At 47.6% G+C, this 16,206-nt stretch overlaps 1 protein-coding gene across 2 annotated transcripts in view; it reads left to right on the top strand.

Moving 5' to 3' along the window:
- The window catches only part of ZDHHC14 (zinc finger DHHC-type palmitoyltransferase 14), a 271,525-nt gene that overhangs the window by 235,013 nt on the left and 20,306 nt on the right, over window positions 1-16,206 (top strand). For both annotated transcript variants that reach the window (XM_068551373.1, XM_068551372.1), the window contains exons 6-7: window positions 13,282-13,384; window positions 14,663-14,772. In XM_068551373.1, coding sequence (XP_068407474.1) covers window positions 13,282-13,384; window positions 14,663-14,772 — 213 coding nt within the window. The remainder of the gene's footprint in view (window positions 1-13,281; window positions 13,385-14,662; window positions 14,773-16,206) is intronic.

Raw genomic sequence — 16,206 nt, 5'->3', positions numbered from 1 at the left:
GCAGGCTTAGCCACCTCCCCTCCCCTGTCCCGGGCACCTGTGCCTTTCCTGAGACCTTGGGCCCGTGCTGGACGACCGTGTGGCAACATACGCGATGGGCAGCTCTGCCAGAACGTCCTTCTAGAGCACACGTCTGCTTGTTCTCCTGGTTTGGCTGTGCTCATAGTCTGTGTAATCAAGAGCATTGCGTTCTCCAGTAAGGGGAGCAGACAAACGTTGCTGAGAGAAGGAGTGACAGTGTGTCTGAGTGATGTGCAAACTGTGCTGTTCGTGTGGAAAGGGGACGAAGGAGAGAAATGCTCTTACTTGTTTCAGAGCAAATTTTAACTTATTTTCCCTTGAAATATCATTCTCAAGTAGAGGTAAAGAGTTTCTCCCATGGCGCGGTTCTTGAAAGCTCATACGAATCTCAGCCACTGCCTTTCCAAACAGTGCTGCCGTACCCAGGGCTGAGCCTCTCAACCAACAGCCAGGCATTTTTCCCTTTTACAGGTGTTATCCAGGCATGTCCTCCACATTCAGAAGCTTGGCAGCTGCAGCTGTGGCAACACAACCTGCTCTGAGTGCGTGTCAGGCCCCTTACAGCCTCCAGACACAGCTGCAGGGCACCCTGGCACATCCGGGCCAGGGCCTTTCCCAGCACTGCTCTGGCACGTGCCGGCTGTATTAGCTTCCTGTTGCTGTTGTAACAAATAGCCACAAAAAAAGAGGCTTAAAGCAACATAAATTTATTATCACCCGGTTCTGTAGGTCAGAAGTCCAGTAGGCTCGGCTGATTTCTTCTCTGGGTCCCAGGCTGAAACCAACGTGTCGCCAGCCTGGATTCTTATCTGAAGTCTCAGGGGAGAATCCTCTTCCGGCTCATTCAGGTAGTTGACTGAACTCCTGGGGTGTAGGACCGAGGGCCCCTTTCCTTGCTCCGTTCCCTGACTCCTCCCTTCCTCTTCAAGGCCAGCAACAGGGGATCAAATCCCTCTCACGCTCTGAGTCTCTCCTGCCTCTTCTGCTCACCTCTCTGACCTCAGCCAGAAAGGCTCTGTGCTTTTAAAGAGTGGCCGCATCCAGATCATTCAGGAAAATCTCCCCATCTCAAGGCCAATGACCTTCAATCTACAGACTCCCCTTTGCCATGGGGATAATGTATTCACAGCTGCTAGGGATTAGGGCATCTTTAGGGAGGCCATTGTCCTGTCAACCCCACAGGCCTTCAGGTAGGATGTACCCAGGAATCAGGCACTCAAGTGCAGGTGGGTTTGAGAGGATCTCTCTCTGAGCCCATCCAGGAAGCTCACTAGAAGTCACCAGGTCACTTCTTGAGTTGACTGTGAATTCCCTCCCTTCCCTTTCTGCCCTTTCTGTTAATCTAGGAGAGAGGGGGTGGGAGACAAAAATGGATGGGCTTTAAAATATATATATATAATACATAATACACACACACACATAAATATACACACACATATATATGTATATGTGTGTATGTATATATATGCACATATATGTGTATATATATGTGTATACATACACATATAGAAGAATACATACACACACATATATCTCCTGCCCTGAGTTCAGGTTGAAAATGCTAACAGAATGCCCCATGAGGTCCTTGTTGAATTAGCCAACCCTTCACAATTTAATAGATAAAGTTATTTTGTAACTTTCCTCCTGCTGACTTGGTCCCCACTTGGTTTTGTGGCACCTCCTGATCCACTGTCAGGCTGGGCTCCTGCCTGGAAAAAGGTGACCTAAAGCTGAAGCCAAAATATCCCGGGGAGCTGCCCAGCCAACGTAGAGACCCTCTGATAAAACCACTCCATTCCTCTCTCGGAATAAAGCAGAACCAAGAGCAAGGCTCGGGAGGAATGTGAAGAAAAGCTGCCAGTAGGGAGGGAGGAGCAGGGAGGCAACGTGAGCGGTCTGGGCAACGCTCCCAACCCGGCTCTTCTTTATTTTCTTTGGAAGTAGTGGAGAATTTCAGGAATGGCAGACACACCCATACGAAAGCAAAGTGCTGGGTTTTTTAATTACAAAGCACAGAAACATTTTGTGTGTGCCTGTAACACCTCTCCCCAGTCAATGGTGTGAAGACCTAAGGCAGTCTGTTCTGGCCACGTGTTTTCTGTTTAAATACATGCTTTGGGGAAGATGCCCTCCTATTGAGTGAGTCTATTAAGAAGTGCTGAGTTCTGATGCTTTATCATAAATTCATATTCCAGAAGAAAATGTATGCTTTAGGTTCTACTGGGTTGTGATGTATTTTTGAAAAAATGAGTTCTGGTTATAAGGGATAACATATGTGTGATAAGTAAGGTTAGGTCCCATCAGGATGCCTGTTCAGTATTTCTGGCTCCTGCTTTTCCTCTGGACACCTGTGTGGCTTTGGAGGCGCCATGGAGATGGCTGGGTGGAAGCTTCTAAGGGGCAGCTTTTAGCTCCCGAGAAAGGTGCGCTAACCCCGGGGGCTGCTCAGGAATGGCATGGCCTGGGGAGGACAGGTCACAGGGACAGTGGCACTCCAAAAGAGGACGCATCCTGCTGGTCAGGGTGGTAGGAGATTCTAGCATCAGATAAATATTAAACTCAGTAGCTCTAAGCTCCCTTCGGCTGCTGAGGCCCTAAGAGTATGGGAGTCTCTTTTGAGGTGGTCGATTTATGATGGATGAGACTGATCTGTGATGTTTCACACTCACAGAAGCCGTCCTCTGATGATGGCAGCGCCGCCCACGGCTCGTCCGCTCCGGACCTGCAGTCTGTGCAAGAATCTGCAAAGTACCAAGTTCTTAAAACAAGAGGAGGTTTTCTGGCTGAATTGCCCGAGCCCAGGAAAGTCCAGAGCAGCCTTTGCAAGTGACCCCTGCAGAGTGTTCTAAGGCAAGAAAATATATTTAAAATGCTTCAGTAGCCTCCAATCTGATCTCCTGACAATAATACAAAAATATTTTGATGACAAATGGGGGCACAGGCAAAGGTTTCTCACCGTGGATTTAATCTACAAAATATCCAACTCAAAAAGGTGTCGTTGATGAAATGAGAGAGATTAGAAACAAAAATGGCTAATTAGCCAGGACTCCTTATCAGAAATACTGCCATGAATGATGGGAACATTGATAAACTAAAAGCTCTTCATCAGGCCCACATGCAACCAGCAGGACTTTATAGGAGAAAGGCATCAACCGGCTCATTCAGGAAGTGAGCCAGGTGTCCAGGGGATGGTGTCTAGTTCCAGCGTGGAAGAGTTTGAGAAGGATGGGTGTTAGCTCTTCTCTAAATGTTTGATACAATTCGCCTGTGACCAGCCATCTGGTCCTGGACTTCTGTTTGTTGGAAGATTTTTAATCGCAGTTTTAATTTCATTACTTGTGATTGGTCTGTTCATATTTTCTCTGTCTTCCTGGTTCAGTCTTAGAAGGTTGTACCTTTCTAAGAATTTGTCCATTTCTTCCAGGTTGTCCATTTTGTTGGCATAGAGTTGCTTGCAGTAGTCTCTTATGATCTTTTGTATTTCTGCGGTGTCAGTTGTAACTTCTTTTTCATTTCTAATTTTATTGATCTGAGTCCTCTCCCTTTTTTTCTTGATGAGTCTGGCTAAAGGGTTATCAATTTTGTTTATCTTCTCAAAGAACCAGCTTTTAGTTTCATTGATCTTTGCCATTGTTTTCTTCGTTTCTATTTCATTTATTTCTGCTCTGATCTTTATGATGTCTTCCCTTCTACTAACTTTCCGGGAGGAGGTGGGAAGGAGACACAGGTGAGAAGGAGCGGGAGGGGGCAGGGAGGAATCGTCTTAAGTGGCTGTGGGTAGAATGCCTGGCTCTGGCTCGCTTGCGGGCACTGAGCAGGCCCTTCCTAGGCTGTGGTGGGGAAGGGGAAGGACGGCCACCAGGGTCATCCTTGGCAAGAGCACGTCCAGCCTCAGAGCCCCTGGACCATCCTCCGTCCTCTTCTTCCTGCTCCCTCTCCACCTCACGTTTCCTGTACTGGCTCCCCGTGACTGTGGCCATTTCTTCCCTTTCATCTCTGCATCAGAGAAGCACGGGCAGCGGGGTGCGGGCTTCTGGGGTTCAGTGAGAAGTGGGGTGGCTGCCTGGGCTTTCAAGGGCCCCCCTGGCCTTCCCCGGGGAAAGAGACAAAAGGAGAATCTTCTCCAAAAAGGATGGCACTGGGTCTTCAATCCACCCAGCCAGGCAGGTCCAGCGAAGGAGGTCCACTCAGCATCTGCCTCCTTCAGAATCATTATACTGAATGCCCACCACCTGGGCCCAAAACGTGCCAGGGTTACAAAGTCTAGAACGATCCGTCAGCCTTGAGCTTCAAAGCACATCAACCAGAGGCCAGAGGAGCGATGAAGTACAGGGTGACTCATTCTTCTCAACGAGCATCTGTGGATGCCAAGATCTGAGCTCTGACTCTGGTTTCTTACAAGCAGAATAAGTCTTAAGTGACATAAAAATGTCATAGCGTGCACTGGAGGTAGGAGTGGGGTCCAAAAGGAGGCTGCATCTCCTGCAGGGAAGTCAGGAGGCTTCCACAGGCGGCAGGTGGCATTTGCACAGGGCCTGGAAAGGTGGAGTTCTAACAGGGACACGGAGGGGAGAGGCCTGGGGTGTGTAGGGTGTGTAGGGGAGAGCAGGCCGTCTGGAGGGATGGAGCCAGGCTTGTGTTCACTCTTTCACTCGGCAAGGTTCGCAGGGTGGGCGCCGGGAGCCCTGATGGTGTCAGCACCCGGATACTCTTACAGACACACACACACACACAGACACACAGACACACACACACACACACACACACACACACACACACACACACGGTGGGGATGGGGGACGGTGCTGTGATGGCTGAGCCCTGACTGGGGGTGGGGGTCACGACCGATCGCTCCCGGGAAGCAGGTCCCAACAGCACTGAATACCAGTGAAGGAGCGAGCAGGCTTCTTCCCCTGGACACCGGGGGACCGGCCATGATTTTTGGCAGGCGAACGACATAATCAAGCTGCTTTTTGTTCTTGTTCTGTTTTAAGCATACTCACCTTGAAGCAAGGGCCACAACGGAGTGAGGTAGTGAGGAGATGTTTGCAAAGGAAGGACCCTGAAATTGAAATCGGTGACAAAGGGACAGATCTGCTGGGAGCTCTGCAGTCAGATAGGACCTGGGAGGAGAGGGGGAGGAAGGAGGTCCGAGCCCTAGGTGACCCGGGGAAAGGGGCACAGCAGAAAAGGGAGACAGCTAGCACTGGTTTGGGGAGAAATGAGCTTGGTCTGAGCTACATTTACAAACAGAATCTAGGAGGTCGCACACGGAACCTCCACGTCAGCCTGGACTGTCTTTAGGGTCGTCTGTGGTTATTGCGTGAGATACGGAAGCAGGAAAAAACCGGGAGCCTGAAGTGAAATGTTCCAGCCTCTTAGGAAATGTCACTGGTCACACAGAGTCAGGGAAGCCACATGGCCGGGCCCGCCTCGTAGACTTCTGGGGTTCAGGGAGCTGAAGCCCCTCAGGAACAGGGCCAGCAGGGGGAGGGGACGCCTGCCCACTAACCTCACTTCATTGTAGCAGCATTAGCGTCCATTTCAAAGGGTTACACTCATTTCTAATTATGACATTGTTCAGCTCTCCCAAAACGAGAAGGACGATTGGTACATCAAACGGTAACTGATTCTACAAGGTGGAGGCTTTGGACAGAAAGCCGTTTTTGCCCCCAGTTTGCGCTTATTTCAAGGCGCCGTCCGACAGGCACCCACAGCCTAATGGACATCGTTCTGTTTTAGTGGAATTTAGAAGAAGGCTTGGAGTCGGCCTGGGTGCTGTCAGAAAGGGGGCACTGGGGGCCGATGGAATATTCATGGAGGCAGGACAAGCCTTCACTAGCCCTGCTCTCAGGGCCTGTCCGTCCTGGTGTCTGGTGATCCTCAGGGGGGCCCCCGGGAAACAGGTAGGGGAAGTGCCTGAGGTCTCACAGCAGGACCTCACTGAGAGGTTAAGAGACCCCGATTTATGCTCAGTGACTCAGTGACGTTTCCAGAACTAGAGCCCAGCCCCTCCGCCCAGGGAATCGAGAGTCTTCCCCGCTGCCCCTGGCCAGGTGGATTGCGGGAGTTCTGTGAAGAATAAGCATAGATTAGATCTCAGAAGATCACAAAGTGGGAGAGGAGGTTTTTCGTTTTTAAAATCACCCAAGTGATACAAGAGCATATTCTCACGGTAACAAACCTCAAGTAGTCAGAAATGTCAGGGTAGAAAGGAAGCGTTGCTCTTGACTCGTCATCATTCTGTAGGAGTTCTTGTCGGGTTTTGTGGGTCTTTGCAGACGATCCCCTCAGAGTTTAAATACCTATATGTGTGCATTCATGCACACACAAAAATGTACAGTTGGGGGGACTGCTTTACCTAAAGGGATCATACATACTCTTTGGATTGCGCTACAGTTTGATTTTTAGATATTTCCTGAAGACGTTTCCATGTCAACACATAGAGGTACGTCATCCTCTTTTCAACTGTTTTATAGAATTCCAGAGTATAGATGAACCGTAGTGTATTCTTCTATTGATGGATATTTAGACTTCTTTTATTACTGCTCGAAAGATGAGGTAATGGACTTTCTTGTATGTATCTCTCTGTGTACAAGTGTAAGTATTTCTCTAGGATTGACAACTAGATGTGGAGTCACTGAGATAAAAGCTAAGTGTAGTTTAAATATAGATTAATGTACCAAATTGTCCCCTAAAGATATTATACCGATTCATGCTCAATTTCTCCCCAACTTCACCCACACTGTAGTTGTCAGTGCTGTGATTTTTGCCGATTTGATGGGGAGAAAAAAATCGGTTTTAATTTCCATTTTCTGGATAATCTTCAGCTTGCATGTATTTTCATGATTGTTCGCCTTTTTTCCTCACCTCCATGTGCCAGTTCAAACTCTTTGTCCATTTTTCAATTGGGTTGTTTCTTCTTTTCCTATTAACATGTTCTTTATATAGTCTTAATAATAATCTTATAACTACCTTTTTCCAATATTTTTCTCCCAACCTATCACTTACCTTTTAACTTTACCTTTTTATACAAAAAAGTGTAATTTATTAACAAATTCAATCTGTAAATCTCATCCTACATGACTCCTAGGTTTTGTGCCATACATCCTCATCCCAAAATGATGCAAATATTTCCTTTATTTTCTTCTAATACCTTTCTATGTTGTTTCTTAAGTTTGGCACAGTAATTGATCTGTAATAGAATTTTGTGTGTGGGTTGTGAGCTAAAGTTCTAACTTCATTTTTCCCGAATGTTTAGTGAAGTGTCCCAATACCACTTACTACTCTATTCTATCAGTTCTCAAACTTTTTGGTCTCAGAACTCTTTTACAGTCTTAAAAATTATTGAGGACCCCAGAGAGCCTCTGTTCATGTAGATTATATCTATTTCTATATACCGTGTTTAAAATTAAAACTGAGAAATGTTTAAAACACAAGAATGCATAAGAGTGAATGAGGACATCATCTTGCATCACACAGCCTCCAGAAGAAGCCACCACGTGGTAGGATGAGAGTGAAGCTGGGAAATAATGTTTTGGTGATGATAGGAAAATAGTTTTGACCTGGAGGATACCCTGAAAGGATCTTGGGGACCCTAAGTTTCCACAGGCCACACTTTGAGAACCACCGGTCTATTCCTTCACCACTAATTTGAAATGCCCTCTTTACCTCACATGCCCACGGCCTGTTTAGACTGTTCTCACCTTGTTTTGTTTACTAGAAAAGTCTTCTCCTGCTCCCGCCTCCCTGATGTTGTTTTTCAAAATTCCTTACCTATTCTTATACATTTCCTCTTCCTGATGAATTTTAGTGTCCTTTTGTCAAATTCCATTTTAAAAATTCCAGTTGGAATTTTGATTGGAGTTCTAGTGACTTCCTAGATTAATTTGGGACAACTACATACCTCTATCGCCCGGTACATAAGCATTTAGGAGAAAGGATTTGAGAGACTGAAGGATGATGGTCCCATGATCCAGTCTGAAAGGTCCCAGTAACTTGATTTTCAAAGTGTCTGTCGTGTAAATCATCAGGAAGTCAGCAGCCTCCACCCCAGACACAGTGCTGGGCCCTCAAGTGACACGGGCACAAGCTGTAGTTTCTTATCTCCATCTAAGGATTATAGGGTCATCTAATTGATGAGGAAAATATGCTGACAAGTTCCTGAACCTAAATATCTAAAAGCATTAAATGCTGATTTAGACCCTCAATCTAGAGGACAAAGGGTCTGTCACTGAGATCTGCCCTTCCATCAAATCTCTTCCTGTAAGCGAGCATTGCCTATCTTACTGTAATTTTTAGGGGGAAAAAAAAAAGAAAGAAAGAAAGAGATGATTACCAACAACATCTGTTTCTTATATTTTCAACATCAGAGCCCCAGACAGAGGCCTAAAGCAGAATAAGATGCAGGAGGACCCAGGGGTGCGTGGCTGGTGCCCACAGAGAAAGGCCCCTCAGCACCATGCGGCACCCTGGCCACATTCGCCCAAGGGCTCAGAGCAGAAAGCACCCAAGGCAGAGCCTTGGACTTTGGCATTCCCTGGCCATTCTGGAATCCGGGGATTTTGGTCAATGAGGAAACCCACATGAAATACAGACTTTTAAAAATAAACTGTTATCTGTATTTGGCACTTGGCAAAAAAGCCTGTCGCCAGCCTGATTGCTGGAATGTGGGGAGATGGGTGATGACATACTAACAGAGACAAGTTCTTCACCCCGGGGGTGGCTCTAAGGCCGTGGGACTGATGAACAAGGTTGGATGTCACGGGCAGTCTCAGCCTTGCTGTTGTGAGCTTTGAGGCTCCAAAGTTGGGGCCTGTCCTGTGACACTCCGTAGCTTGGGGCCTTGGGAAGGGTTCTTTCTCTCCTAGAAGTCTGCAGACCAAGTTCCAGTTCTATTCTGCAACGAAGTGCCGTGTGAGTTTCTATAAGTGGCTTGACTACTCTGGGCCTTAGCCCTTCATTTTACATAAAATTTTACCTATTTGTAAAATGAAGGGATTAGAATAAATCAGGACATTTTAACTTGGGGTCCGTGTGTATCCATGAAGAGGCATCAGGGGCGTTTGTAAGCCTCCTGAAATTATAAGGAAAAAAATGTGTTTACGTGCACTTTTTCTGAGAAAAGCGTAGGAACCCAATAAGGTTAAAAACCTTTGGTTCCATACCTCTCACCTTTTACGATTCTCCAAATACTGAGGGTCCCTCACCATTCTGCCCAATACTATTTCCATGTCTCTGCAAGGTCGACTCCCCTTGCTTCCCTTCCCACAGGCAAGCAGGCCCCTGTTCCCTGAGGGTGGGGAGCTTACCTTACCCCACCGTCTTCTGTCCAGAGTGCCGGGCCGGGTGCCTAGAAAGGCCCAGAGCTGGCACTTCTGGGGTTGCGTGGAAACCCAAGGGAGGGGCGCCTGCCCGCCGGCATTTTTCAGTCTTTTTCAATTCCATAGTCATCTAGCAAGTACCTCAGTGTGCAGCATTTTGAGCTAGCGGCTGCAGGGAATCTAAAGCCATACTCTTTGGCCACAGAGGGGGCTCCCTTTCTTTTTGGGGGGCTGGGGAGGAGACAGATGGAGGCTGGCAGTGGTAATGGCTGTGATTTGGAACCCATCTCTGATGCAATAAACATCCAGCTGCTTATTAAATTGGCTCCTACTGGAGATGGCCTGTTTCCACTCATGCCTCTTTTAAAAAAAAAAAAAAAATCAGTAAGTGGGCTTTGGTACATTAAAAAGAAATTTATGTTTCTTAATCTTACCATGGCATAGATATTTTCAACATCGAGCTATCGGGTCAGTGAGAAGATGTGTTGTTCAGATATTCGTACCTCTGTCTGAGAGTGAATTTGAGGAGGATGGACTCCTTAAGGTGCCATAGGTGCAAGAAACCCTGACGAGGAGGGTCCTGATATCCCCCAGCAGAGGTTGGGGGTCAGCCTAGAGCCACGTGTCCCTTAGCAAGAATTCAGAAAGGAATTGGCCCATGGCTTTTCTGTCCTACTGGCAGAGTCAGACTTCCAATCTTCAAATCCCTGCTCTGCTATTTCCTAAACAAATTACTTAACTGCATCCTGCCTCGGTTTCCCTGTCGGTTAAGTGGGAATCACACTTCTCACTGGGTTGCTCTGAAGATTAAGTGAGTTAATCCACATGAAGCCCTTGTTTTGTTTTGTTTGAATTTTTGAACTTTATTTTTTTATACAGCAGGTTCTTACTAGTTATCCATTTTATACATGTTAGTGTATATATGTCAGTCCCAATCTCCCAATTCATCACACGTGAAGCCTTTGGAACAGGACCTGACACACAGCCGGTGATGCCAGCCATTGTTACGAATGATGATGATTATTCCTTCAGACGTCCTGTGGGCGAAGTGGCAGCTGTAAGGGGAGAGGCGGAGGGGGCTGCATCTTGCATCCTACCTTGAATTCGTCATTTGGACACAGCTGTGAGCTAACAGTGAAACTGCATTCTGCTATTTATAAAATGCTTCCAAGCACATGAGATATTAATATAGAACACTGCGTATTTGGGGGGTTGCTATAAACATTTAAAACTCCACATCCACTGGTAACAACGCCTCCTTTTGGAGGTAATCACGTAAGTGGCATCACAAAAGGAACAGCAGCCGCCAAAGGAACAGGAGCCGCAAAGGGAGACGTAGCCACGTTAGATGCTATGACCTCCTCCACGTTCACATGCTAGCTTTTACATGGTTCACACGTGTGGATGTTACATATTTTTGTTTGTTTGTTTTTTAATTTATTTATTTATTTATTTATTTTTGGCTGTGTTGGGTCTTCGTCTCTGTGCGCGGGCTTTCTCTAGTTGTGGCGAGCGGGGACCACTCTTCATCGCGGTGCGCGGGCCTCTCACTGTCACGGCCTCTCTTGTTGCGGAGCACAGGCTCCGGACACGCAGGCTCAGTAGTTGTGATGCATGGGCTTAGTTGCTCCGCGGCATGTGGGATCTTCCCAGACCAGGGCTCGAGCCCATGTCCCGTGCATTGGCAGGCAGATTCTCAACCACTGCGCCACCAGAGAAGCCCGTTACATATGTTTTGACATGACCATCATTCTGCCTGGATTGTAAACTGTTGTTTACATCTGAGTATTTCCGAGACCGAAGTTGGGCTCTTCGTGTATTATTCAGTAAATAAATCTTTTGGTTCGTTCTTCATTCTCTCTTTTCTACCCTTGTTTCCATTCCATTTGTCACCTCCTCTTTGGCCTTTCTGCCTTTTGTCTTTTCCTTCCAGCCTGTGCAAAGTCACTGCCAGTGTCATCCCCCTTTATACAACGCAGTTCTCCCGACCCAGGCTTCCCCCTGCTTCCTCATCATTTTCCCTGGGCTCCACTTCACCTCTGCTTTCAAGCCAGTGCGGGCAGGGCTCCCACGTGGCTGCCTCCCCCATTTGTGTCCTCTTGGGTGGGGAGATGAGGCTGGGAGGAGGGGCGTCTGTGAGCCCCGACCTGTCAGGAGGCGGTTGGGAATGAGATCATCTTTGCTACCTGGGCCACCATCCCTGTGTCCCCATGTGCAGCGAGGCCTCTACCATAACCATTTGTCCCCCGGGGTAACCCTGGCAGAAAAGAAGGGCTGGTGGCAGCCCTGGGCAGGGGTCTGCTTCTCTGCATCTCCCCCCCACCCCTCCGTACTTATCCCCTTTTCCAAAATCCGCCTTAGTTTTCCTTTTCTTGGCAGGTGCAGCCCCTCCTCCAGCCCGTTCACCTCTTTCCTCCTTGAGGACTGGGCAGCACTCCCACCCCCAGGAGCCCCCTGTGTTGGATCCGCAAGACCCCGCTGCTCTGTGCTGCCTTCACCTTGGTCAGCTGGGCATCCTACTCTTGAGATGTCCTTTCAGTTTCTGGGCGGGGCTTTTCTGAGGCCTTGCAGTTTCTAGAAATTTAAACCTTAGAAAGAAAAATAAAGCATTTTTCCACTTTTCCAAGAGCAGACCCAGTGGTGTATCCTGACGTTGAAAGTCAGTTAACAAGCAGGAAGCCCATTCATTCCCCCTGTTTTGTATGCAGCCCCACACGCCGGACAGTGGCATTTGTTAATCATGATGTGGCAGATGATGGCGCTGCCCTGGATGATACATTCATTTCTCTGCTCTGAAGATAAATGATATCCAATCCTGAAAAAAAAAATCAATGGTGATGTATTACAGCATGATCTATGGCTTCCATCCTTGGAAGCATTAGGAAAGCATGAGTATTTACTTTCTCTGGCCTGTAATTTATCAATGGAGGATACATGATGTATATTTAAACTCCCAGACCTATGATGAATTTTTTTTTCCTGAGAAACATCTTTATCTTGTAAATAGAATTTTATAAATATTTGTGGGACAGGAATATTCTCTAGTCTTTTCCAATTGCCACACTCTTGGCTGATTTATCTCGTCTGTTGAAGAATGCCAGGCTTTCTCTCCTTTGGTTTTAGTGCATCTTGTGGAACTCAAGACTCCCCATCACTCACAGTCTGGTGTGGAGCCAGGTTTTCTAGTTGCCTGTCAAATAGCTGAGGACAGCCATATGTGTCGGGGTTGGCTGAGGGGCTGGGAAAAGGTCCCCTAAGAAAAAATACCGCTCACCCTGATGCCACACTGAGAAATGGCCCCGCCGGGTCAGAAGCCCATCCACAGCAGGGGCAGGCAGCCAGTGGGTGGAAGGGCCACCCAGGGAGAGAGAAAGCCAGGAAGATAAACCCTGCCTGGTCTCAGCCGCCCAAGGTCAGCCCTGCAAGTGACTGTCACAGCCTCAAATCAGGTCAGGAGAGAAACCTGTCAGTGCTACAGTCCCAGCTTTCAGAAGCCAAAGGCAGAGCCTGTGATTGAAGTGATGTTCAGTATTGGGTCCATTCATCAAAGGCCTGGGCCGCTGCCAGCGCCAGCCAGCGTGCTTCCTGGTTTTGCTGCCGCCGCCTTTGGCTACACAGTGAGTCACGAGGAAAGGGCCAAGGTCAGGCGGGGAGGACAGTCAGAGGAACTGTCAGCCATGAGAAAGGAACGAGACATGTTCAGGGAGCCCACCGATCACTTAACTGAGCACAAACGCTGTGCCGTGAAGGAGAATGTGGCCTTGTGCCTGCCCCTGAGGGTCTCCTGTGGCTGCAAGACCACTGATGCCAGGCTAGGTGGACGCAAGGGCCTGAGTGAGGGCCTGGGGGCGGTTTCTGTCCAAATCTCAGTCATCCAGCTCCCTGGGGCCCTAAGAACATCACAGTCCTACTGGTTCACCTCCTTGACTCCGGGTACCGTGCTGGAGGCCGTGGTCTGCTTCTTCTCCGTCTGGTCCATCGTGGGGCTCTCGGGTTTCCACACGTACCTGATCAGCTCCAACCAGACCACAAATGAAGACGTAAGTTCCTGGTGGGGTGGGACGCGGGCATGTTCTTTTGTGGGAAATAGAGAAAGAAGAGGTGAGGGGCCCAGGCTCCCTTTCCAGATGGGAGCCCCTGGGAGCAAAGAGCCTGCAGGGGAAGCATTTTCCGACATCAGTCTCCAATTTCTCTATTGCGAATCTCCAAACTGTCCTGCTCTCTGACCACGTCACTTAGATAATGAGATCGGCCGAGTGACCCCCAATTCCAAGGCCCAAGGAGGGATTCTGTTCCATTCCTTTGCAATAATTCTATCAGCAACTTGTCACCCTGCCCCGATGAAGAGAGACCTCACAGGCTGGCCTCTCTCAGATAACGGCTCCATTTCATTTTGGGAGGCAATCGAACTGACCCAAAGTTTAACTTTTTATCCGGGATTATCTGCCTGTACTTAATGCAGATGGAGAGGAAATATAAAACCAGAAAACGTAATGCTGGAAAATGTTTCTTCATGACCCTGGTCCTTTTTGCTCTGAATATTTGGATTCTGACAGAAGCCTCTGTCAGTACATGAATTAAATGTCTCAGAATTAGGTTGCCTCAAAGGCTTGAGAAAAATCAGTGCTGATGAGATAGATGAGTTCCGAGAATATTAAGACAGTTATTTGTATATCGTAACTGAGAACACTAGAAATATCCTGCAGAATTATTTTGCAATATGATGAGGCTGAATTCAGGCTATAAACGGGCAATTAAGGACTTCCCTGGTGGTCCAATAGTTAAGACTTCACCTTCCAATGCGAGGGGTGCACGTTCAATCCCTGGTCGGGGAGCTAAGATCCCACATGCCTCGTGGCCAAAAAAACCCAAAATATAAACAGAAGCAATACTGTAACAAATTCAATAAAGACTAAAAAAAAAATGGTCCACATCAAAAAATCTTTTTGAAAAAAATGGGCCATTAGGGGAGGTGTGTTACCCCTCTCTGCTACCATTCATTTCATTACTATTTAACACACTAAATGTAGTATCAAAACATCTCCACTGGCTTATGTGAGCTGCCTTTTAAGTACCATGTAGTAGAAATAAGAGATTATTTTCCCCAGAGAATGATATTTCTCCCCAATCTGACCTGCTGTTTGGGGATTTTTCCAAGTTTGGGGTTAATGCCAGTTTTCCTTGAGAAAAGTACCTCAGTTTCTTCTGCTGAAGAAATGAGTAAAGATCATTGCATTCTTTACAGGCTTCTCCTGATCGGCCCGAACGGTGGCACTGGTGTGACGGATACTGTGTCATTGACTATCCTTTTCTTTCAGATTAAAGGATCTTGGTCAAATAAAAGAGGTAAAGAAAATTACAACCCCTACAGCTACGGAAATATCTTTACAAATTGCTGTGTTGCCCTGTGTGGACCCATTTCTCCAAGGTAAGATTCAAATGGCACGATGCCCTATAACAGACCTGGGGAAGCACACACCCTAGTGTGTTAGCTCAGGCCTCGGGCAGCAGTGACCCGACCACGGCAATGACCGCCAGCCAGGTCAGCACTCCGCTCTGTGCTGTGGAGACGTGGCCTTAACGAAATAGAGATCTGGCTTGTGTTATGCTTGTTATGTTATGCTTGGCATAACTTTCTACTGAATTTGTGTCAAGTTTGGGGAAAATCCCCTCAGGATCAAAATAGGGACACTGAGCCATGTGACCCCATGAATTATTAGATGATGTTGATCATCTGTGATGAGCAGGGAGCTGTCATGAGGGAACAGGACACAACGTAGGAAGCAATTAGAAAGCCTGTAGAAATAAGTGCTAAGAGCTGAGTTGTGCAGAATAGAAATGCTAAAATAGTTCAGAGGGAGAGATCCGTGCGGGCTGAAGCAGTGGAGATTGTGGTGATGATAAGACAGCAGTCATATTAATAATGGCCGTGGCTGACATTTACTGAATAGTGTTAGGCTCTGTTTTAAGTGCTTTACGTGGATTAACTTTTAAAACCTCACTCTGTACCTATGAGGTCGGTACTATTATATCCCATTATATGGAAGAGGAAACCAAGGCACAGAGAGGTTAAATAACGTGCTCAAGATCACACAGCTGGTAAATGCTGCCTGGTCAGGACTCAAACCCAGGCATCTGACATCAGAACCTGTGTGTGTCAATGGTGGAAGCTGCCTCCAAGTCTTGATTATTTATGAGTTACGCCCATGTAGAATATTTCCAACAGATTAGCCAAATCAAACATTATTTACTAAGCAAGTTTTCCAGGTTTCTAGAATGAGTTTCCAAGCCTGCCTCGCTTTTGGCCTCTAACCGTGTAAATGGAGAGAAACCACAAAAGCTACTGGCTTGTGTCCACAGCAGCCCCGCTGTGCACTTAGAGCTGCACGGTCAGTCATCACTGACTTGTGCTCATGGAACACAGACTGGGTTTGATCATCAGCCTCAGCGAAGCTTCATTAGGGAAGGAAGAGTGATTCCCTCCCCCCCACCCCGCCCCCAAAAATATCAAACACATATTCCAAGGCCATTTATTAATTGGTACTGGATTATAGTTCCTGGTGCCATTGGGTAATTAGAAACTGATCCTTTTCCAGTTTGGGTCTAGAAAGTTGGGAGCCCAGTATGCCACTCGTCCTGAATTTGGGGCCCTCGGGGAGCCCCTGACCTGCCCCTCCCAGGCCTCCTCTGAGGAGGGACAGCAGGAGGGGACAGCCAAGGGCTCTGGATGAAAGGGCTGCCTCAGGCTAGGGCGTCTGTCATGCCTGGAGGGTGCCCCTCCCACAAGAGAGCTCCAGACTCACCCAGGAATCCCTCTCGGGGCTCTTTAGGCCAGAAAAACCCTCTGGAAATGCTTGTTTTT

This window comes from Eschrichtius robustus, chromosome 9 (assembly GCF_028021215.1).
Source record: "Eschrichtius robustus isolate mEscRob2 chromosome 9, mEscRob2.pri, whole genome shotgun sequence".
Classification (NCBI taxonomy): domain Eukaryota; kingdom Metazoa; phylum Chordata; class Mammalia; order Artiodactyla; family Eschrichtiidae; genus Eschrichtius; species Eschrichtius robustus.
Note: the sequence above shows the minus strand (reverse complement) of the source record. Positions and strands in the feature narration are given on the sequence as shown.